Source organism: Opisthocomus hoazin, chromosome 3 (genome assembly GCF_030867145.1).
Source record: "Opisthocomus hoazin isolate bOpiHoa1 chromosome 3, bOpiHoa1.hap1, whole genome shotgun sequence".
NCBI lineage: Eukaryota > Metazoa > Chordata > Aves > Opisthocomiformes > Opisthocomidae > Opisthocomus > Opisthocomus hoazin.
This window is the reverse complement of record NC_134416.1, coordinates 81,485,060-81,509,769: the sequence shown is the minus strand read 5'-3', so window position 1 is coordinate 81,509,769 and position 24,710 is coordinate 81,485,060. Positions and strand designations below refer to the sequence as shown.

Below are 24,710 nucleotides of genomic sequence, written 5' to 3'. Positions count from 1 at the left end.
TGCGGCCGCCCGGAAGGAGAGCAAGGGGACGGCCCGCGCGTGCGCGTAGCGGCGCGAGCACGCGGTGCCCCCGGCCGGGAGCGCGCGCCGCGACGGCGGGGCGCGTGGCGAGGCTGGGCTGGCGGGTGGCCGTCATGGGCCGCCGGGCGCGCGACCGCAGGCGGCAGCAGCGGCAGGAGCGGCCGGAGCGGGGACCAGGCGGCGGCGGCGGGGACCAGGCGGTGAGGGCCGGGCCCGGGGCGGGGCGGGGAAGCGGCACGGCCGCCGGCCTGACAGTGGCGGCGCGTTTTCAGGGTTGGGCCGGCGGCTACCCCGAGATCGTGAAGGAGAACGAGCTGTTCGAGCGGTACTACCGGGAGCTGGGCATCGTGCCCGCCGGCGAGTGGGGAGACTTCATGGCGGCGCTGAGGGAGCCCCTGCCCGCCACGCTGCGCATCACCGGCTACCGGAGGTAGAGCACGGGGCGGGCGGGCGCCCGCCGGTACTACCGCGGAGGCGGCGCGTCTCGACCCCGGCCTCTCCCTCTCCCCCCCTTGCAGCCACGCCAGGGAGATCCTGCACTGCCTGAAGGAGAAGCACTTCAGGGAGCTGCAGGGCCTGGAGGTGGACGGCCAGAAGGTGGAGGTGCCGCAGCCGCTGAGCTGGTGAGGGGGCCGGGAAGGGCGGTGAGGGGGCGGGGGGCGGCCCGGCGGGTGGGTCCGGTCCGTTCTGCTCGGTTCCGTTGCCCCGGCCCGTTCTCCCCTCTCTGTCCCCTCAGGTACCCCGAGGAGTTGGCCTGGCACACCAACCTGAGCAGGAAGATCTTACGCAAGTCACCGCAGCTGGAGAAGTTTCACCAGTTTCTGGTTAGCGAGACGGAATGTGTAAGTATGGGATAGGTCTGCCTTTTTTTTTTTCATTTTTTTTCTTTCCTATTCTGAGCAGTGTTTTATTTGGAGGCATTATCAGAATTTGAGGCTGCGCCTTCTCGCTCAGAGGCTGAGTAGCTCAGAATGATCTGGATTTTATGTTGCTGTTAGCAGGGCTTCATCCCACGACTCTGGCACATTGCCGCAGTTGAAAATATTCCTCCTAAACTAATGGCAATTTTGTTTGTTTGTTCGAGAATGTGAAAATCAGTCCTTGTGCGATAATTAGTTGCTGTTAGAAAACAGGTGTTTCAGTCTGGTAAAAAGACCGTGTGTGTATATATCAAGACTCACCTTTAGCGATGGAGGTTTCTTGCTTGGTTGAAGCCAGTTTCTCATCTCTTGAGCAGAAACTTTATCCTTAGAATAAATAAAACTGGAGTAAATGTGAAATTATCAGAAACGTCCACTGGATGAAGCACTGTGATTTCATTTGTTAAATGCTAACGAAATTTAGTCCTGAGTTTATAAGAGTGTGTTTTCAATTGCTTTATCATTTACCACATAGAGATTTTAAACATTTATTGCAAAAGAAGTGCGTTCTTCTGGAATGGAATAAATAAATAAATAAATAAATGGAGTTTATTTTGTTTTTTCCTTTCAAGGGAAATATCAGTCGTCAGGAGGCTGTTAGTATGATCCCACCTCTGCTGCTTGATGTTAACCCTCATCATAAGGTAACCCGAGAATATACTCTGTACTAGAGTTTTTTCCTGGAAGACAGTCTGATTAAACTACAGATTGCAACAGCAGCGTCAATGCTGATCCACAGTTCTGGTTTCTGTTGGCGTGTTTTATGCTTTCCACATGTAAGCCACAGCAGTCAGCTAGCGTTCAGATCTCAAATAGACGGTCAGGGGAACATCTGCCTTTTCAGCTTCATGTAGTACCCTGTAAAAAAACACTTAGTTTTTAAGTAGTTACATAATCTTACTTTCAAAGTGTAAATGTAGTTAGCTGCATCTAAGTTATATACTCATGTTTCATCCCTCTTTTAAAGTAAGGTGGCTGGTTTTAACTTCCTGCTATCCACCACACTGTAAACAGATGTAGTTTTCCGGATCCAAGTGTTCTTTACCAGGTAGTTTTCACCCCTGTGTGCCTATTGAAGAAGTTGCAAACAACTTCTGTTTTATAAATCTGTTAGGCAAAATAATTTGGGTGAGCTGAAACATGCTGTTCATGGTGGCTGAGGAGTACAGATTGCTAACGTTAACTGAATTGTTTAAGGAATGCCTGTGATATTTTCTAATGGCAGATTGTAGGAGTGGGGATATCTGGTTGCAAACTTCCTGTTCTAACCATAGGGATGTTTTCATACACTATGGTTGCAGAATTAATCTGTCGGGCGGCCTTATTCTCTTGATCTGTTAAGTTCATGGGCTAGTTAGAAGTGCCTTGCTATCTCAAGCAACCACCTTGTGTGCTGCTTTCTTCAATTTTTCATGACGTATCTGAAAGTTGTAAGTTTTTCAAACTTCTGACCTAGATGTTTTAGGGAGTCCTTTGGACATACCTGTTTTTATATTAACATTACTTAGCATACATAACTTTTCACTTTATTTTCTCCTACTCGTATCCCAGCCCAATGTAAGACACAGGGCTGATGGCTATGTTACATGAGGCAAGGTCTTCTCGCCTCACTTAAGGGAGTAATGAATTGAGTGATAGGTTCAGTCTTGGTGTGTCACAGGTGCATTTGGAGTTTTGTCTGGAGCTGCACAGGTAGTGAATGTGTTTGGCTTAATGTAAAACACAAATTGTGAGAATATGTTTGCACACACCTTACATTGCATATACTAAGATAGCAGTATGTGTTTTTTGCATTGAATGTTTAACTTCGATGACCGTATTTCAACGAGCACTTTTCAGAAATGCCTGTAAGATTTCACAAATTTCCTCATAAATCAGACTCGGAATAGGTTCTTTATCCTTGCTTGTGGCGAGACAGCAGATAGTTGCTGTAACAGTGTCTTGGCTGTTGTCAGTTAGGACCTTTTATGGTTCTCAGTGCCTTGTTCTCTGAGCTGCCTGCTATGACCAGAATTGCAGGTTACTTTTCGTGCTTATTGTGTTCATTTTTAATCTGCTTTTCACAATTCAGTTTTCCCTCACTGTCAATTTGCTGGACAATTTTGGAGCATGCTCAGGCTTGCTTATTCTTCATTAACTTTTGCATTATCTACAAAAGTAAGTAGAAACCGGTAGTGTTACGATTGTTACATTAAACAGCAGGTACGATGCTCTCTTACTGAGTATGTCTCATGATGTGTTAACACTGCTGCATGGCCGTGCTCGTCACATGTTCTCTGGAACTGTCAGTAAATGCTCTTTGCGTTTCTCTGGGGTCTGTCTTCTGGTTTAGCTTTGTTCGTGCCGTGGGCTTGCACGAGGATCTGATCAGATCCGTCCCCATCTTTTATGCTGTTGCACGATTTCAGCTAGCTTTTACTGAAGCTAAAGGTCCAGAGATGTATCCAAAAGTGTTTAATTTAAACAAACACACAGCAAGTTTTTCAAGTCCTTAACAAAATACAACGTAAGACCTTTGACTTTTTTTTTAACTTTCTGGTGTTTGTAGATTCTGGATATGTGTGCTGCACCTGGATCTAAGACTGCACAACTCATTGAAATGTTGCATGCAGACATGAATGTTCCTTTTCCCAGTAAGTCTGGAAAAACTACCAAAAACTTTTGTGACTTTGAATTTCCTCTTGTAGAAGGTTACTTTTAGTATCACAGACAAGTAACTGCATTTAACTACATGCTGAATTCCCAAAGTAGTTGAGTTGTATGAGATGGGAAGTACCCCATCTTTTCCTTGAAACTTTGTGGGCTTCCTTGTCTTGAAGGAGAGAGATGGATTATAAATCTTCACATTTCAGACTGCCGTAGACATGATCAGAGCTTAACTTTAGATGGTGGCCTGTGAGCCCTTGTGTTTCAGTGGTATCCTGCAAACACTGGATTAAGCTGCTTTAGCCTTAAAGTGGGCATGATATTTACCTTTTTTTGTAAAGCTTCAGAATTTTTGCTTTTAGTTAGATGCTCACAGAAAATACTGTCCATAAAAATTGTGAAGTATCAGTTAAACCTTGATATAATTTATGTTATTTTATATTCAGCAGCAGGTCCTCTGTTCATAAGTAGTCTTTTAAGTAAAAATCTCTAGTGAAAGGTTTACACAACTTTGAAGATAAGGCAATAGACTGTGTAAAATTATTTAGCTGTTGAATAGTAAAGCATCTTCCCACTATTTTGTATTCCCAGAGGGTTTTGTAATTGCTAATGATGTCGACAACAAGCGCTGCTATTTGCTGGTTCATCAGGCTAAGAGGTTAAACAGTCCATGCATCATGGTGGTAAATCATGATGCCTCCAGCATTCCTAATCTACAGATAGATGTTGATGGAAGAAAAGAGGTCCTCTTCTATGACAGGATTTTGTGTGACGTGCCCTGCAGGTATTTTACATGTAATCTTTGATAAACAGATTTTATTGCGCTAAGTGCAGTGCTGGAATTTTTGTGCTACTGAGTTATGCTTTTTGAGTTGCTTAGTGAGTTAGGATTTGTAGTAACTTCCAAAACAGGTGAATGTCTTAGGTAAGGGGATACCAAATCAAGGTGAACTTTTTTCATTCCAAGTGATGCTTAAATTTGGTCAGCTGAAGGCCTTCAAATTTTGAACTTATACTCAGGATACTGAAATACAAAGATAGTGTAGAAGCAAACAGTACAGCATGGGAGAACTAGTTAACGTGGGAGAGGGACTGTTAATTTTTTGCTGCTGTAGATGACTTGGATGTGAAATGAGTTTTACCCACAAATAATACAAATCTAATCTACCTCTGTTACAGTGGAGATGGAACCATGAGGAAAAACATTGATGTGTGGAAGAAGTGGACAACACAAAACAGTTTGCAGCTCCATGGGTAAAAATGCTTATTACACATCTGCACTTCTTTCATCACGCTCTCCTCCTTTTTCCCATATCTTTAAAATCTGCATGCATTCACATGTTAATATATGACAAAGCAGAGATAAGAAAAGTTGATTTTCTCTCAAATCAAGAGCTTATGTGCTATTCAGAGAAAGCATAGTGTTTCATATGTGAGGTGAACCTCCAGTGGAGTGTGTGAATATAAATTTCTTGTATTCTTATATTGGACATATTAATATTTATTGAATTAATGTAGACAAGGTAGCTAATAAAACAGGGAACAGATCATTTGGTTGGGATTGTTAGCAGTTAGGCAGGTAAAACACAGAAACTTGTAAAATTTAATAGTAATATTGTAACATCTTTAGAGTGTTAGAGGTCATACATGAATGATTTTAGTTACATGAGACTGATTTATGTCAACTGATGGTGAATGAGTACTTAGCCTAGTGCAGGTGTGTGGTAAAAAGCAGTAATTTAAACACAGATGAAAAAGATAAAACATTTTACTGTGCATTTGTAATGAGCTGGGAATGTCCATTACTGTGTCTCAGCTGACCTGTGGTAACTTGCTGCTTGGTAACTCATTCATAATTACAGGTTTTATTTTCGTTACAAGTATGCAGGTAGGGTATAAGCTGGTGGTCCAGCTCGGTGATACTTTTGTCAGAAGGCCAATGCTAGCTAAGCTGTGTTGTCCGTAATATTTGTAATAGGCAAATTGCTCCTTGTTTTAATTCTAGATTTCGGAGAAGAAGAGTAAGGTTTTGGGGGGTTATTTTTCTGGTGTTGAGCACTTTATAATAAACTTTATGGGGTACTAGAAGGAACAAAATACGGAGTGTTAAGTTATCGTGGAGTGGTGTTAATGTTTCACCTCATAGCTGTTTTAGTAGGTCTTATTGTGAGTGTGCCTGCAGTGTAAGACGGCACTAAGCTGACTTAGTTGAAAACTGACTTTTGTACTGGTGGCAGCTGTGGTCCTCAGTATGTGCTGACTTAGTCCATGGACCGTTATGTGTCTGTAGTATAGCTTCACCTGTAAGAAATTTGGTGGGAAATCTTTCTGTCTCCTGGATGATACTTGGCTAGACCAAGAGTGTTCTGTTAGATTGCAGCTAAGAATTGCAACCCGTGGTGTTGAACAGCTGGCAGAAGGCGGGAGGATGGTGTATTCTACGTGTTCATTGAATCCTATCGAAAATGAGGCGGTGATCGCATCTCTACTGGAAAAGAGTGAAGGTGAGAATGTGAGCTTGGATGGAGTGGGGAAATCTTTATTTCTCAGCCCAAAAAAAGGATACGTGTATGATAGTAATAACTTTAGTGTAGGTAATGTGCTCCTGGTGTGCAAAACTGCAGCAATTATTTTGCTACTGGTAGGATTTCATTGATGTTGATATGAGCAGCCTTCTTAAATGGGCCTAAATCGGGTGCAGATGTAAAACCTGCAGAAGTTCTGTTCATGGTGCACAAAAGACTCCAACAGATCAATAACATTCAGTCTGTGTTACCTGGCATCTGCTAACCAATTCCACTGGTTGGAGTCCCTTATCTGACATTCATATTTCCTTTGGAAAACACGATGTGGGACATTGCTGCTGTACACCATAGGAGTGAAAGGCCCAGAGTGTACTTAAGCAGTCAGAGGAATGTTCTTGTGCACCAGTAGGTGGGAGTCACTGATACCTTTGGCATCCTTTGACACACATTTTGACACACTTGGAATTTTAATGCCGTTAAGCTGATGGGGCTTTTTACACTTTTGACTTGCATATGAAGGCTTGCAGAAGTTGCTGTAAAGTCTCCGTCATCTGAAGTAAGAAGAAGTGGAAAAATTGAGGTTAGCTCCACTGCATCAGTTTATGATAGGAGGGCTTAGTAGCCCAAATTTCTGGTCTTGAGCTGATGGACACTGTTTTTTTTTCAGTAACCTGATGTTTAGAGACATCTAATTGGAGTTTGCATTAAAAGCTCCACAGAGTTTAAGTTGAGCCTTGTACAGAGAAGAAGCAGCTGTATTACTCCTGGAGCTGAGCTGGTTCTGGAAGTAGAATAGCCTGTTTTGTGTAATTTTTTCTTTGTGCAAGTCATTATTCTGGTCCCAAATTATGCATGAAATTTCATTGTCTCCCAAAGAGCAGTTTAGCAAAAATGCTTGCAGATAATTAGGAACTGACTGTTTAATTTGCACTCAAAGGATGTTTTTTTTTTTAGAGGTAATTTTTCTGACTGATTGAGTGAAAAAACAACATAGGCATGTTTCCAGTAAATTATAGTATGCTTGACTTATTGAAGGCTATAGCGCACCAGAGTTAAGTTGAACGATGACAAGATTGGAAAGCAGTAAGGACTGGTTTGGGTAAGAGCACAAAGCAGGATGGATGTTGACAGAGGCCAACAATTGCAGTGTTTGGGGCAAATTCAGTAGTTGGAAGCAAGGATCTTGACTGCGGTATTGGGCTGTGGCATATGGACCTTGTCTCTGCCCAGGGAGGGTATTTTGAGGCTTACCTGGAGGCTATGACGTGTCCCAGTGAGCCAGCCTTATCCTTGGGGCTTGCACATAGGTGTAGCTAAAGAAGGGCAAGGTAGTGGAGTGGTCTGCAAGGGGCACTGGACATCCTGGATTTGCTCAGGTCAGTCCAGAAGGTTGGTTGGTTCTTCGATCTCAACTTAGTTCCTAGCCCTGTGTTGTACATCTACTTGTGGAGGAGATCAGAAGGCTGCTTTTGCCTTGGGGCTGAAGGCGTAAGGAAAAGGCACTTGCGTACCATGTTTCTCTCCTGGGAATTGTACTTCTGACAGACCATTTAATGGGTGATGAGTCTGATGTAGTCTTGAGGCATCAGCTGAAGTCACGCTGTAGGTAGGCAGGAATATTCAAAGGACAGACACAATCGTCAAGTTTAATCAGATGTGAAATGTCATTTTGGAATTTGTCTATGAATTTATGTATTACTTTATTTAAAAGACTTGCTTAAACTGAAACTGTGAGAGTAAACGGTTAGTCATGTAGAACAGGTTGATAAATTGTGCACAGCATGAGGAAAAGCCTACCTAACTGTTAAATAACTAGCATTCAGAATCACAAAAAAGAAATTTTAAGGTTATTCTTCTCTAGAGAGATCACTTATTTAAACAGTAAGTTTTTATATCAGTCTTTCTGGACCTGGGGCAGTTTAAAGTTTTTATTTCGTAGATTAAATTGTACTCTGTTGATGTTTCTTGCAGTAATCTGACGTATTTTAGGCATGTAGCCTTTTGTCCTGTTAAGATGATAGTACTTACCTTCCTGTTAAACAGTTTGGAATTTTTCTTTCCATTAAAAAAATAATAAATTCTTTTTCCTCTCATACTGGAATACATTAAGATTGTAATTCCATGTAATCAGAATATATCAAGCATTTTAAAAGGAAGTCGCAAAAGAGTACTTCTCTGAAAAATATTAATCAGTGTAGTAAATCTAAATACTAAGTAAGTGAGAATTAAAACTTGTATGACTGTGCTGCCTGGAACACTGATGTTTAACGATACAGGTTGTAGGATATTGCTGCGTGCAGCTGCTACAAAAACTGTCTAACCATTATATTTTGGTTAATTTATAGGTTGCAACGTTCTGTAGTTATTACGAACAGTTCTTACCATCTCTTTTGTTAAATTATACGTTAGTAATTGTATAACATTTTGTTCCTTGAAAGGTTTAAAAAGCATTGGTCTTAAAATGGTCTTAAAACTTGAAGGAAAATTGGTTTTGTAAAAGTTAATTAGGAGCACAACTCTCAAATTCTGTTTTCAAGAATGTTTATGTTCTTGGGGTTTCAGGTGCCTTAGAACTTGCTGATGTATCTTCTGAGTTGCCAGGTTTGAAGAGGATGCCGGGAATTACAAAATGGAAGGTACTTACCTGATATTTCTGTGAAGTTCTTGGTCTATCGTAGAGTGTTATATTAGGGAAATTTTGAAGTATAAAATTTCAAAACATTAGACTGAGCTGAAGTAATGGTAGTGATTTGCTCTTTAGAGTTGTAGACAATATAGCATTGTAGGGTGTTGTTTTTGTTGCCTTAACAACAACAAAAAATTTACTAAAAAATTTTAGTAAATTTTTTTTTACTAAAAATTGTAGTAAATGCTACAATTTTTAGCATTGTAGGCTAAAAATCTTTCTGATGGTAAGTTCTTGTCTCCTCATCTGCTCTCCTCTTTTTCCTCTAGCTTTCTTTGCTCTATCTCCTGTACTTTCTTAATTCCATTTTCCATTGCATGCAGTATGTGGCCTGTAGATGGCAACATAATTTCAGCCACTTTTTAAGTTACCGCTCTCCTCTGCCTTTACAGTCTGTTACATTCTACAATTCTTTGTCCAATCCATTTGAATCATTTGGAATTAAAAGCTGTTTCTGGAAATAAGCTATAAAAACTGCAATTATGTGAGTAATCCTAGAATATTAATAGAATCCTGTAAGTTGCTCCAGGTCTTATGCAATTGCAATTCTGGAAACAGACTGGTAGGGAGGGACAAAACCCCCTAAAGCTTCTTCAGCTTCCTGTTAAGAGTATAATCAAGAAGAGTAGAAGGCCATCCGGGTAGCAGGGAAAGAAGCTCTGCTTAAATTTTAATTACAAGTGTGTGCCTTTGCAATGCCATTTGTTGTTCTGTCTTCCCTCCTCATTTCACTAGTCTCTTGCAATGGTACAATCTGCAGGTTGGTGCCTGTGTGTAGGCTAATGAGCAAGATGCATGCAATAAAGATTTGCTTATGTTCTGTCATTGGAAATTCAGTTTAGAAACTGGCTGATTTCTTTCTTCTTACAGCTCCAAAAGTTTAAATTGTATGCTTGTACTTGAAGGATAAATGTAAAATGCATGATTGTGGCTCTATAATCTTAGTTTTACTTGTTTTTGTACTGTATAAGGCTACAAAATTTATACAAAAGATCACTAAGAGGATATTGTATTCCCTGTAACATTTATTACTGTGTTCGCAGTTGAAATATGAATCTCTCTAATGGATATTTTAAAATGTAGGCTAATAAAATCTTTTGGAAGTTTGCAAGATTTTCTTCATCCCTTATTTGCTGCTGCTGTATTTTTTTCAAGCCTCATTGGCTGGCTCATCGCTGAATGTATTTGCTTGCTTTGGTGCTCTTTTTACTTGGTGTGGTCTTTTGTTTCCTGGTGAAATGTACCAGTTCAATGGGAGCTCTGTGACTTAGTGATTACATTGAATGTTCCTGATCATCAGTTGACTGTAAATCGCTGGAAATCTGTAAATCTCTTGTTCAAGGGACACTTAGATGCTTGGAAATAGCATTCAGTGCTGTCTCCTTAAGCCAGATGATGAGTGAACTCAAATGAGTTATTTCAGAATCTTGAAGGAAGAGACCTTTTTAACTTCAGATTTGTTAATCTTCTTCTGCAATGCTTTTAGTCTTCGTTCTGCCCTAATAAGAGACTAGCAAAATGCCCAGTAGAGAAGACTTCAGCATGTTCTTTGATGCGTTGTCCTTCCAGCAGTTACGTTGTGTGGTTAGACTGGTAACACAAAACTGACCAGAGATGGGCTGTTAGGCAGTTATTCTAGTACATGCAAAGTAGTTCTAGACTTGTTTATACTTCCAGTTATTTATGAGTCCCGTTGTTTGTTTCTCTCAAGCTGAACTTGTGACTTCCAAAGATGAGCAGCTCAGAATTGCAGTCTATCATGTCTCCCATCTAGCAATATGACATGTAGCATATTTGGACTTAAAAATACTGATTCTGGAAGTACAGTCATTTCTGTTTCAGGAACATGCAAAGACACAATATTTTAGGTGTGATCTGATCAGTGGCTGAGAAGTGCCAGACTTCATGACACTGAAATCTGTGTTGTAACATTCTTAGTGAAATTGTAATCTAGATAAATCTTGTGTTTCAGTTTCCAGTAGAACAGTTAATTAAACCTTCAAGACAATCACAGCGAGATGTATGAAAGCACTCGATTGTACTTGCCAGTCCGGAAGTTACCATCACTGTGATTTCTCTATTTTGTTGCCTTAACAACAAAACCGGGCCTTCATTTCAGTCATTAATTCCATGCATTTGCCCTGCTCATTACTGGATGCGACCTTTCTTACAGCCCTAGCGTCCAGTACAGAACCAGGCGTCTAGAGTTCTGAAGGCAAATTTTGTCTGTTGCTTTTTTTTTTCCACTTCGGTATTCTTGCTTAGATACCATTCAAAATGCCTTGCTACAAGAGTTGTGGCTCTAACCTTCTGTTTGTATCTTAAGCGTCCTTCAAAACATTTGACCCTTAGATGGCATGAGGTGATGTTATGTCCACACAGTGTCTTAGAGTGGATTTATAGATGTGTTCTGAGTCGTGGATAAAGATACAGACACTGGAAAATTCACGGGGACATGGTTCTTCAGTAGCTTTCCTTGAAAACATCTCGCTCTATGACCTATGTAGGGCTGTGTCATGGGGCTGTACGCTTACCAAGCTGTTGTGTTTCATTCTTGCATCTTTCTTCTGTAATGAAATTGGGATTCCTCATTTCTAATCTCTACCAGACTGCAGTAGGCATTTTCCTTTGTATACTGCTTGGAAGCTGCCTGTAGCAGAATGTCTCACAGCCACTCTCATGGAGAAGAAGTAGTAATGTATCCTAAATCTGATGGCTTACTAGTCTTCTTGTGTGTTCCACCACTGTCCTTCCTTTGGAATCTGGTGTTCTGAACATTCTGGAAAGTTAACAGACCTCACTGCAGTTGACTCTGTACCAGTCTTTACTTGACTGTACACTTTTTGAAGCATAAAGAGTGGAGCAAAGAGGTACAGCTGGCAAGAACCTCCTGCTCCTAAGTGCACATGTAAAATGCACGTAGGAATAATAATACACTTTAAAGAACTTAACTTACTATACCAGAAAATAACTACTCTTTTTGGCATCTGAACCTTGGTTTGAAGTATTTTAATTAAAACTTGTAAAACGGTGACCCGTATTCTTCATAGTGTTTCTGTTTACTCCTTTGAAGGTAATGCTGAAAGATGGACAGTGGTTTGAAGAGTGGAAAGATGTGCCTTCAAATAGACAAACACAAATACGTCCCACTATGTTCCCAGTAAAAGAAGAAGAGAAGCTAAAGGCAATGAATCTAGAGCGTTGGTAAGTTTTCCCAGAGTAGATTTTTATGAGGTTTTGATAGTTACCTTGCATGGTGGTGGGCGAATTATGATTAGGAAGCCAGATTAGGAATGTGTTGCAGTATAGACCTGTGCTTGTGTAGGTCGGACTTTATTTTGATTGCTTCCTATGTAATGGCAGTACACAGTATTTAAGTTTCAGTGAACTAAAAGAGATTATTGAAAGTTGCTTACAAGGAATAAGTACTCACAGAGACAGGTCAAATTCTGTTCATCCAATAGAGATACACTACCAAAATTACTGGATGAGTATGTAAAACTTTAACATTTTAACAGTGTGACTTCTTTTCTATCAAAGACTTTCAGTAGCTGTTCTAAAAATAGTGTTTAGAAATGAGTCGTTAAAGCTCAGATGTGAATGGTGAAATGAATGTGTTGCACTGATGCAAGTTATTCTGCCAGAATGCTCTGTTTTAAATCCTGTTTCTAGCTTGATAAATTAAATCTCTGCAATCCTACTAGGAATACTTGGTTTACCGTGAAAGTAAACGTAAATGTGACACTGCAAGTACTTTTTGAGAGGCTGAACCCTGATGATGAATACACTGCAACTTTTTTTTTCTCACCCCCTCCTAGTCTTAGGATATTGCCACATCACCAGAACACAGGAGGTTTCTTTGTGGCTGTGTTAATAAAAAAATCTCCAATGCCATGGAATAAACGTCAGCCTAAGGTAACTTCTTTTAAAAGAGCTAACATTTTGAATTTTAATAACATTTCTGGATTTTTTTTGAAAGCTGACAATAGAAAACATACTATAGCTGTTTTGTATCTGCCCTTCAGTTATAGTTAGGTGCGTCAATTAAAAATACATTCCTAAATCCCTTAAGAATTTTAAAAAAAAACTTCTTTCAAAATAGAAAAAAAAAGGGAGGATTTTGAGATCATAGTAAAATAGCAAGATAAAACTTAAACCTGAAATTAAGGCTTTGAAGGAATTAGAGGAGCAGATTAAATTGAGCAGCTAAAGCTGTCGCTTCCTTCAGCTGTGTGTGGTACCTTTGCTGTGTTGTAAGCTAATTCTGATTTCAGTTTATCTTACTCTGTGGCTGGTTGCTCAGGAGTGATTCACTAGCAGATTAGTCTAGCAGATCAGCAGCAGGGGGAATGGATGTAAAACTGTTAGGAGCAGCAGCAGCTTCAGCCATCTGACTTTAATCCATTTGTTGTCAGTTGTCTTTAAAATCCTGTCAACAGGATTTTAAGTAGACATGATTTATTTGTTCTTCATATCTTTGAGAGAAACTTCTTATGTGAATCCCTTTTAGCTGTTTCTGTTTATTTGATTTGCTTCATTAGAATGTCTTATGAGTAAAATGTGTGTGGCAGTAAGGAAGAAGCATTTATTCAGAAGCAAGCGTCATCCAAATAGTTTATGCTGTTCTAAGTTTAATGTAGCACTCTGACAGAAAGCGTGCAGCAGCAGGACGTGTGTGTCACTTTGAGTGCTACGAGGACAGCATCAGATCCTGACTTAAAATAGTTTTCACTGTAAGTGCTTGAACGTGGTTTTGTAAATTGTACAAAAATAGCTTTCTTGGACAGTTGGTCAGAAATTGTGCACAGCAGTAGTAGAGGTAAATGTAATTTACAATGGTACCTTGACCTAGTAATCAGATTAACTACCTAAATGGATCTGTTTAAGCACTTACATACAAATTGATAAGAATTAAGCACATGCAAAGAGAGAACATAGGTACCTTTTGTTACAAGTTAGATACTACTTTTGCTTTGTTGAAAATATTCTAATTTAAAATAGGTTCATCAGAAATTACCACAAAGAACAGGAGACACTGAAGTGACAGCAACTAATTCAGATAATGGTCCTGAATGTATTACTGAAGAACCGACACTTGCTGAAAACGAAGAGTCGAAGAAAACGCAAGAATTGCAGAATTCTGACACTGAGCAAAGCAAAAAGGAAGCAGTATGTGGGTAAGAGACCATGTCTAAGTATTTGTGCTGTGACAGCTTCATAATTGCTGGGTATTCTATAGTTCTTCTGTTACTGAACTCATTTAGAAGTCAATCAGAAAGAATTAATGAATTTGCTCCATTGTCCTATGTTTTCACATTTTCTGACTTGTATTTCAGCCAGTTAGGAAAATAACCACTTCTTTTACTAGCATTTGCAAAGTCTGTTAGTCCTTCCTTCTCTGTTAAGGAACAAACTACTTTCAGAAGTTCACCTTTGGAAGATCTTTGCTGTGTTCTCAATTACTCCCTCGGAAATCTCTGTTGACTTATTTTTGTGATTTCTGTTTTCCAGTACTGCTTTCACTTCCTCATTTTAAGAAGTTAAATTGTGGGTAGTGTTGTCTTAGTGAAGCACAGGAAAATGTCAGTATTCTCTTTGGCATACTATTGTTACCATAATGCAAGAGCTGACTAAATGAATATACTGATTAGAAACCAAGTACTTCTACAGAAATTGACAATGCAATGGTACTTGCTTTTTAGACCGCCACCATCTAAAAAAATGAAGTTGTTTGGTTTTAAAGAAGACCCTTTTGTGTTTCTCCCGGAAGATGATCCATTGTTCCTTCCTATCCAGTAAGAAAAAGATATTTCTGTTTTGGCAGTAAGATTTCTGATAGCTTAGGAATATTATTAGTTCAGTTCATCACAGAAGATGGGTTTAGTTGGTCGTACATAAAACTTTTCCCTTACCTTTGCACCAAGTGCTCCTCTCGTCAATACTTAACTCTTAAATGAAAATAGCCAACTATAGTTTATGCTGGAAATTTTTGAATTTGTCTTAGTGTCTATGACAGCTTGTCTTTTCTGATGTCATGCATCTAAGAAAGTCCAATCTTTGTGTTGTGGAGCCAAAGTGTTAAGTGTTTGCAGAGATAGCTCGAGGAAATGGGCTAACCCATGCATTTTGAGTATGTCATTTCATTGTTCAGTTAATCAAAGCAAGTATTATGGCCACAGGAAGTTCTATGCATTGGACCCATCATTTCCCAAGATGAATTTACTAACTCGAACTCAGGAAGGAAAGAAGAGACAGCTGTACATGGTTTCTAAGGAGCTAAGGAATGTGCTTCTGAACAACAGTGAGAAGATGAAGGTATGGTTCATCTCTTCAGGTTTTCACAGCAGAGATCATAAGCATCAGTGGATGTCTCCGTGAACTTTATTGCCAAGCTGGTTATTTATATAGAGGATTGGCCCTCAGATAGGCCTTGTTTTTAAGTCTATATGAATGTTTTCCTCTCTATCCCCCCTCTGTTAAAGAGAGGAAGAGTTGTCTCTGAGAGGTGAATAACAGTCTCCAAGATTAAGATCAATATGTTTTATGGCAGATGGAAGTGAACTTACAAGTAGAGGAAGGGAATATGTAACTGCTGTGTGTGTACCAGCATTGTTATGTGGTCTTTAGGTACCTTCACAACTTTATGTGGACACTGTTGTATTTGTGAGCCCCTTAAGTACAAAAGTATTAAGAGCTCTGAAAGCCTACTGAAAATAACGGGTAACTTCAGCTGAATTATTAGCTGGCTGTGTTACGTGGGACATTGTTTCAAAGTAATTTCAACAACTGAATATTTTGATAAGTTGTTAAGCTGAATGATAATGGGAAAAGAAGTAGTTTTGGTGAATTAGAGGGGGAAAATGATAATTTTTTTTATATGACCCCCCCCAGGGAAAATGCCTTGCAAATGCTGAAGATTTGTCTTAAAAGTTGTTGAATAATTTGAGTTAGAATGCGGTCATCTAGTCCAGCTTCCCTCCTGTCCCAAGGAGGGTTAACTTCAAAGCTAGATCAGATATGGTTCAGTGCCTTGTCCAGTCAAATTGTGAAAATTTCCTCGGATATTCATTACATATGAATTACATTTGGTCGGTGAAGTGGATAGAGAACTGGCTGAATGGCAGAACTCAGAGGGTTGTCATCAGCGGCGCTGAGTCTAGTTGGAGGCTGGTGACAAGTGGTGTCCCTCAGGGGTCAGTACTGGGCCCAGTCTTGTTTAACTTCTTCATCAACGACCTGGATGAAGAGTTAGAATGTACCCTCAGCAAGTTTGCTGACGACACCAAACTGGGAGGTGTGGTAGATACACCGGAAGGCTGTGCTGCCATTCAGCGTGACCTGGATAGGCTGGAGAGCTGGGCAGAGAGGAACCTGATGAGGTTCAACAAGGGCAAGTGCAGGGTCCTGCACCTGGGGAGGAACAACCTCATGCACCAGTACAGGCTTGGGGTGGACCTGCTGGAGAGCAGCTCTGCGGAGAGGGACCTGGGTGTCCTGGTGGACGACAGGTTAACTATGAGCCAGCAGTGTGCCCTGGCTGCCAAGAAGGCCAATGGGATCCTGGGGTGCATCAAGAAGAGTGTGGCCAGCAGGACAAGGGAGGTTCTCCTTCCCCTCTACACTACCCTGGTGAGGCCTCATCTGGAGTACTGTGTCCAGTTCTGGGCTCCCCAGTTCAAGAAGGATGAAGAGCTACTGGAGAGAGTCCAGCGGAGGGCTACAAGGATGGTGAGGGGACTGGAGCATCTCCACTACGAGGAGAGGTTGAGGGAACTGGGCTTGTTCAGCCTGAAGAAGAGAAGGCTGCGAGGGGACCTTATAAATGCCTACAAATATCTGAAGGGTGGGTGTCAGGAGGATGGGGCCAAGCTCTTTTCAGTGGTGCCCAGTGACAGGACAAGGGGTAATGGGCACAAACTGAGGCACAGGAAGTTCCGTCTGAACATGAGGAGGAACTTCTTCTCTCTGAGGGTGACGGAGCACTGGAACAGGCTGCCCAGGGAGGTTGTGGAGTCTCCTTCTCTGGAGATATTCAAGACCCGCCTGGACAAGGTCCTGTGCAGCCTGCTGTAGGTGACCCTGCTTATGCGGGGGGGTTGGACTAGATGACCCACAGAGGTCCCTTCCAACCCCTACTATTCTGTGATTCTGTGATTACATATTTGCAACAGATCTTTGAGATGGATAAATAATTATCCTTTTATCCCACATGCAGCAAATGTCTACATAATTGACAAAATTTTAAGAAACCAGTGCATGATATTAGGCATTGAGACTCTGAGTACCGCCAAGGATATAGTGTCCTAATATTAAGCACTTGTGCATTCTTAAAATCCCGTCCTTGACTGACTTTCCCAGAATCACCCAGAAAATTCTTACTCAAGCTAGAATTAAAATTAGATCTTAATAGTTCATTACCCTCATTTTAAGGCTAGCACTTCCTCACAGTGTTCAGTTTTCAACATGGAAAGGAGTAAAAGGTGTTTATGTTGAAATGGAATTGCTTTGATAGTGGAAATTCCTTTTTCCCTTGAATGAATTTTCACATGAATTTAATTCAGTGTCCAGCGCAACTGAACAAATATTGTGGCAGAATTATCCTTTCTTCCTTCTTTCAGTCAAGCAGTTAAGGAAAAGCAAAGTTCAGAGTGGTAATTTAGAATTTATACTCCTTAATGATGCTTATTGGCTTTGTCGTTTGCAGGTTATTAACACAGGGATAAAAGTCTGGTCTCGCAACAGTGATGGTGAACAGTTTGGATGTGCGTTCAGATTAGCACAAGAGGTAATTGCATAGCATTGTGTTTTCAAAGGAGATACTTCGGTTTCCTCTACAGCCTATAGTAGAGCTGGCATTAACTTTGACAGATTAATGACAATTTACATTTTTAGTATGGTTTAAAATGTGAAAATTGTTTTCTGTTGTTATCTAAAGGGCATGCTATTTTTAACATTTTTCCTTCAGAAAGTAGAGATTGCATTTTGAAATAATTATATTTATTTATTAAACAGGGAATTTATACTCTGTACCCATTCATTCATGCAAGAATTATAAATGTCTGCATAGAAGATGTTAAAATTCTGCTAACCCAGGAAAATCCATTCTTAAGCAAATTCAGCAGTGAAACACAGAAGAAAGTCAAAGACATGGGTAAGCCTTCTAATTTGTGCTACGGCAAAATGATTATTCTACAGGACATGGAAGACTGTGAAAATCCTGTCACGTAAACTGTATGTGCTAAAAACGTTGACTAAATTTATCTTAAATGCACTTGTTAATTAGGTAAGTAAGCATTACTGAAACCCAGTGTGCTGCTAGAAACTGTAGTCCTTGTGATCGCAGCCTTTAACATTTATGAACTCCAGAGAACAGACGAGTTGCCAAACTTGTGACTTCTGTGAGGCAGTGCTGGGAGGTAACATTTAAAATATTTGATGAACAAAGATTTTTACATGCACTACTGATCTTTATGCCTGTTAGTGCTCCAGCTGAAACTATTTATGTCATCTGCGATTGTTTGTCATGATTTTATGTATCAAATATAGTTATTCAGATTTTATTTTCTTAAATATGGGGAGCAATGTCTACTCAAATTTTTATTTCCTCTATGCTGGATGCTTGAAGAAATGAAGACCTGGTTTTCAGTCTTTCGTTTGTGATGTTTTACTTCCAAGTCATTGTATTTGAGTGTTTGGTGAGACAAAATGGGAAGAACAATTTTTCTAAAGTTTGGGCTGACATACTCTTGTGTTCATTTTCCTTAGGTAAAAGTTCCTTGCTGAACTCACTGAGTAAATTAATCCACTATGTAGTTTTGTATTTTAATTTGTTTGTTTGGGGTTTGGGAGGGGGCAAGGTTGGCAAGTGCTTGGACATTTTCGAATGATGATCGTGTTAACATTGCACCAAGTAACACAGCTGTTTTGGTTTTGTTCCCCCCACCTCTCTTTCCCTGTAGCGATGGGAAGTATAGTTCTGAAGTACGACCCAGACCCTGAGTAAGTAGATGTGTTGCTTTCCATTTACGTGGTTTTAAAACTTGGACAAGATTTTATTTTCACTCGGCAAAACCAGAAATGAATGCATAGAGATGCAGTGAGATCAACAGTAAAGCCAGAGAGCGTACAAAGAACGTAACAGGGAAAGACCACACTTGCCTGTATGTTCTTAAAACGATTGTAGGATTTAGCTTTATAAAGGAGAGCTAGGAGTTCTGCCAGAGGTCCACACTATCACTGCATGTGTGTGTGTTGGTTTGTTTTCCTGTGAAGTCCAGCACTTGACACAGAAAAACTTTTTCATTGTTCATTTTTGTTGATAAAGTAGTATCAGAAGCTCTTGAGAACTTTTTAAATGTAAACTTTCATCTTGCTGTTGCTTATATTACTTTTGAAACCAGAGGAAATGATTTTGCCTGTTGCAGAAATTTAATAGCATCAAGCTTTATTTCTTTTGCTTGCTTGTAGACAAGCAGGTACCTGTTTAAATATTGAAGTTAAGACCAGTGCACTTGCATGTTCTATGAATAGTTATAAAATGTGTTTACTGTTGAAGACTCTGCACTTATTTATCAAGGTATGGCTGTAAAATTAAATTCTGAAGATTGGCTTTCTCCTAGTTGACCAAACGTAACTGCTTGTTTGTAGAAAACCTGATGATCTTCAGTGTCCTATAGTGCTGTGTGGTTGGCAAGGAAAGACATCACTCCGTGCCTTTGTGCCCAAGAATGAGAGACTTCATTACCTGAGGATGATGGGAGTTGAAGTGTTTAAAGCAAAGAGGAAAGAGGAGGAATCGGAAAGTAAAACGGATGAAGAAGTTCAACATAAGCTGGCACAAACAGGGGAAGGAATGGATGTTGAAGATAAAGAACATGATTTAGTTACCAAAATGGAAGCAGAAATAGGTGAAGAATCTTCCAACAGTCCTGTGGAAAGCAGTGCTATGGAAGTAGAAAATAAAATTGAGGATTTAGATCAATCTAGTAAAGATGCCAACAGCCATGTAAGCCAGGAAAGCAAAGACACAGATACGAGTAATGTGAAAGATTAATTTTCTTTCTATGTTACTTGGGAGCTTCCATGAGGCTCACATCCAGACTTTTGCTTTTAGCACAGAAGTATATTTTAAAATTTCGGTTGGAATGGGGTGTTCCTCTTTTAAAGTTTTGCCTATTTTATTTTTTAATGAGAACTATAAAGATACTTCTCTTCAAGTGTGTCTTCTTTTTACCATTTTAAGCTCTGTATTACTGGTGGGTTTGTGTGTCTGTTGCTGGCAATGGACCATACACCAGCAAAATCTAAAGCCCGTATTTGAAATGGAATAATGGTATGTACAAACGAACTGCCTGTGTAACTGGTTGAGAATTCCTTCAGGAGAAAGAACTTGGGGCTTCATTCAAAGCACAAAAGTTCTAGAAAAACATTTTTCCTCCTAAGATTGCTTACCCCAGCTACCACCCAATCTGATTACTGCTTACGCAGGTTCTTTAATGGCTGAGGGCATCAGTGTGAGTATGCATGCATACCAGTGCTATCTAACTTAACAGCCTGGTTAACAGTTACTGAAAATAAAACTCTGCACAGCGTCCTGGGAAAAAAAAAAAAAATGCAGAATGCATTTTGCCAGGGACTGATGTCTGAGATTCTTCTTCAGAGTGGTGAATTGCTTGACAGGCACAGCTAATAAATGTCCTTAACTAAATCGTCAGGTATGCCGAGCATGCCTCAGACTCCTCTCTTGAAATGTGCCTGTTTTAAAGAGTGTGATTGTCCCTCAAATGCACTGCAGTCGTCTGTTTCTCTGTCGTTTCTTCAAGTGGGAGTCATCTGTAATTTTTGCAAGATACTTGTTTATAGCTGACATAATAGTAAAAAAACAAAAAGGGTGGTATATATATTGTATTGCTGATGTTTAAAAGAGGCTATTTAGGTCCAAAAGGGTAATTGCCGTAATCGATTAAAAAAAAAAAAAAAAATCAGTTGGCTACCTCAGAACCTTACAATATAAATTCCATCCCTTGTGGCTTAGTTTCAGCAATATTCTTTGTACTTGTATCAAGTTGACCTGAAAGGAAAGTGACCAGTGGTACAAGGTAATGTCCTCCACTGGGAACAAGGTGATGCAAATATTTGTGTTGCTTGTCAAACTAAATTTTACCATATACATTTTTACTGATGAAGCCTGAATGTGGCTTGGATCCATTTGCTGTACCTTGCTACAACAGGCTTTCTAATGCCTGCCCTTGAACTACTTCATCAAAGGGAGTATTCTTGAGGGAGAGACGTAAAAGTGAAATAACGCCATGTCCTCTGGTAAGATATTAGTCTCATCCAGTGAAGGGCCATTGACAGTACTCATTTTCCTCTGGAGAGTCTGTAAAATAGGTTAATAAAAAAAATCAGTTCTTGCCCTTGTATTTTGCTAAGGTTTGAGTTTGTTCTTTGAATCGGGAGCTGCCACTGAACAGGTTCTTTTTTGGCAGCTGCTTCGGCTGAAAAGCAGAATAGCAGATTTTTCTTTGAATGGAGGTGTATGCAAAGTATAATTTTTAGTTCTTAAAGTATATGAGGATAAAAATTACAGCAACCTGAAACTTCAAGCATGAAACTGAACATTGGTTTTCATGTCTTTGCATTTATTCTGACATACTGGGCACTTGAAATAGAAGGGTGGGAGACCAGTGTCATTTTAAGTCCTCATCGCCATCACTATCTGTAGTACTCAGCCCTGAGGATGACTGATTTTAATCCATCTAATCTTTTTATGCTCTAATGATCTCCATAAATTATCAGATGGTCAAGTGTTAAAACTTATGTGAAGAACCCAGAGTTTGTTTTGAATTATGCCTGCTGTCCCTGTATCTACTGATGTCCCTGAGCAGGAGTTTCAGCTTCGTTTCAGTCAGTGACTCTGCTGTGGATACAATTTTATGACAAGTTAAGCTGATATGAACACTTGTTGATACAGACAAATTAGCAAAAAGCTAACCGTATAGAAAATGAACAGTCCTGATTATTGTATTTTGACTGAGCTTACCACTGGCAGACTAAAATGAGAGTCGAAAGTTTGTATCTGGGAGCTAAAGAAAAGTAGGTTCTTGGATCATAAACTGACAGAAATTTGGTATAACTTCGACTTGTAATAGAATAAGAGCCCGCATCTGCATCATTCTAAATCCTTTGAGTAGTCCCATTTTCCCGCATTATCTCTGAAATTTTGCTTTGCTCTTGGCCTTATGGAGGGTTTTTTTTTTTGCTGTCAAGTGCAAATGGGAAATTTCAGCCAAGAAACTGGGAGTCTAATTTTCTTGTGCTGATCAGCAGTTTTACTCTATATCTCAAAACCCCCCCCAGAGACTGCAGATTTTTTGTTTGTTTGCTTTTAAAAATACTGTGAGTTTGCTCGGACCAGTCGCTCTGTTCTGGTTGCTCTTGCCTGGATTGCCAGAAAGGAAGATGCGCAAAACTCTGAGGCAGTGGCTGAAAATGCTGCCCCAGCCTCCCAGGGACAGCTGGGAGCCCGAGGAACGGGGTGCGCTTTGCCTGTCCCTCCTGAAGCGTGTGCTGCTGCGGCTCAGGCGGTCAAGGTCATCTAGTCCAACCCCCCGCCGAAGCAGGGTCACCTACAGCAGGCTGTAGAGGACCTTGTCCAGGTGGGTCTTGAGTATCTCCAGAGAAGGAGAATCCACAACCTCCCTGGGCAGCCTGTTCCAGTGCTCCGTCACCCTCAGGGTGAAGAAGTTCTTCCTCATGTTCAGACGGAACTTCCTGTGCTTCAGTTTGTGCCCATTGCCCCTTGTCCTGTTGCTGGGCACCACTGAAAAGAGTCTGGCCCCATCCTCCTGACACCCACCCTTCAGATATTTGTAAGCATATATTAGGTCCCCTCGCAGCCTTCTCTTCTTCAGGCTGAACAAGCCCAGCTCCCTCAGCCTTTCCTAATATGAGAGATGCTCGAGTCCCCTCATCATCTTTGTAGCCCTTACAAGGAAGATGAAAGAGAAGTGATACACAATTGTGTTAAGTTTGGAAACGTGAAAGTCTTAAAAGTCACTGGGTCTGAAGTTCACCAACGGAGTCCATCCTTATAAGCAGTCCCTGTTAAATGTGAGGTTTCTCCAGTTAATGTTGCTGTTTTTTAGAAACACAGGACCATCAGTGTTTGCACTGATGGCAGGGGGTTTTATATGTGATAGATGGGAAACAAGAAAACATTTCCAGCGTCTAAATGAATGGTCTGTTTATATTCTGCTTAGAGATGCCCTCAGGAGAAGCTGCTGGAGCCTTCAGAAAATAATCTGTTGACTGAAAAACCTAGGCACAAAAGGAGGGAAAACACCACATGGGATACTGCTTTGTAGCTTTTTCTTCAGTATTTACCCAATGTTAGTCATTGCTTTGGAAGTTTGTTAGAATTTTCATACTTTAGTTTGCCAGAAAATTAATATACCATAATCTAGTGCCACCGGGGTGATTTATTTTTTCCTTAAATGTCTGAATCCTATTAAAAGTCAATGAGACTTCTCAAAGTATACAGACCCCTTGCAAAATTCCTGCCTGTAAACTTCGAATTTAGTCTTAGCACTAAAAGAAAACCGTTTAGCTCCTGTGACAGCCGCTCTCCAAGGCTGCGGCAAAGGGCAATCGGTGCGTTTCCTTCTGCCAGTGGGAAAACTCCAGCCGGGAAAACAAGCGGCAGTGTGCTCGTGCCGCGTCACTGCCGGAGTGGAGCTGGGTGCGTCTGTGATCCTGCTTTTTTTCTTTGCATGAGTTACCCGTGTGTGGCTTTGGCAGGATGGGTAGCTCCAGGCACCGTCGCCACTGAGCCGTCCCTCGGGAACGTGGCCACGCACTCCAACCTCACCTGCGCACTGCTTTGTGTTCCTGATGCTTCGCATCTCCCATTTTCCATTTGTCGTCACTTGAAATTACCAACTCCCCAGTTTTCTTTCTGCATAGCTCAAAGGCTTTCAGGTGCATTTAGCAATGGACTTTTGCCTGTTCCTAAAGGGAAAACCAATATGAACAGCGGGCAAAACAATTCTTACAGTTTTTGTAAGAACAGGGCACATGTACTCTCCCAGACTCCAGGGATTTCTTGGAACAGAGATGTTGTCTTTGGGTTTAATGGTCCTCTGTATATTTCTCCATTAATTTCCCAATTGCCCCCTGAGACCATGTGAACTTTTTAACATCCTGTGGGATGGAGCCCCAAATTCCTGCCTGTTGCGAGAAATATTAACCTCCTCTGGGTTAGTTTGGCTCCAAACAGTTTTGTTCGATGATCCCCACTTCTTGCACTGGAAGAGGCAACACACAACTGATTGCTGCCTAGGTTCTTCAGGACACTTGCTATTTTATTGACTTCTGGCAGCTGCCCCTGAATCTTTTCCAGGGCTCCTCAGCCTAGAAATCCGTCTGGGAGGCTCTTGAGAACCACCCCATAATGCCCCATTTTCTGTGGCTTCTCGGGCTTCAAAGTCACCGGCTAACTTGCCGTGCCACTGGGGGATACCCTGAACATCGTGTTACTGGGATGTCTTGCCTGTGTAGGTGTTGAGTGCCTCCCTGGCCAGCTCTTTGCCCGTATCTTCAGCTGACACTCTAGCGCAGTAAAGAGGGAGTTGGAAAAATGGCCTGAAATACTGAAAATGCCTGTTTCAGATGTTCCAAGGGGATTTTTAAAGCCATATTATCCTGTAGAAAATTTTGCATTTTCAACTCTTCATTCTCCGTTGTCCGAATTTCTACAAACGCTAAATCTCCTGAGGAATGAAATTCCAGGTCCTGCATGGTAACAAACAGCATTGTGAACTTAACACTAAGTTGTAACATTGGATTAAATATGGTAGCATCTCCCAATAAGAAATATGAATGTAATGACAACCAGCATAATTAATAATAAAT

At 40.7% G+C, this 24,710-nt stretch overlaps 1 protein-coding gene across 1 annotated transcript; it reads left to right on the top strand.

Annotated features, from left to right (window-relative positions):
• The first annotated feature begins 134 nt into the window (after nucleotides 1-134).
• Nucleotides 135-24,710, top strand: NSUN2 (NOP2/Sun RNA methyltransferase 2). Its single transcript, XM_075416776.1, has 19 exons — nucleotides 135-221; nucleotides 294-451; nucleotides 540-644; nucleotides 758-863; nucleotides 1,514-1,585; nucleotides 3,490-3,574; nucleotides 4,179-4,371; nucleotides 4,767-4,841; nucleotides 5,961-6,091; nucleotides 8,675-8,748; nucleotides 11,872-12,002; nucleotides 12,617-12,713; nucleotides 13,800-13,975; nucleotides 14,501-14,593; nucleotides 14,978-15,113; nucleotides 17,503-17,583; nucleotides 17,811-17,949; nucleotides 18,758-18,797; nucleotides 19,446-24,710. The coding sequence occupies exons 1-19, from the start codon at nucleotides 135-137 to the stop codon at nucleotides 19,849-19,851; spliced, it is 2,385 nt and encodes a 794-aa protein (XP_075272891.1). The 3' UTR covers nucleotides 19,852-24,710.

Coding starts and splice junctions, on each gene's coding strand:
- NSUN2 (XM_075416776.1), top strand. CDS start 135: ATGGGCCGCCGGGCGCGCGACCGCAGGCGGCAGCAGCGGCAGGAGCGG. Junction 452..539: donor CGCATCACCGGCTACCGGAG/GTAGAGCACGGG, acceptor CCCCCCTTGCAG/CCACGCCAGGGAGATCCTGC. Junction 18,798..19,445: donor AAGTACGACCCAGACCCTGA/GTAAGTAGATGT, acceptor GCTTGTTTGTAG/AAAACCTGATGATCTTCAGT.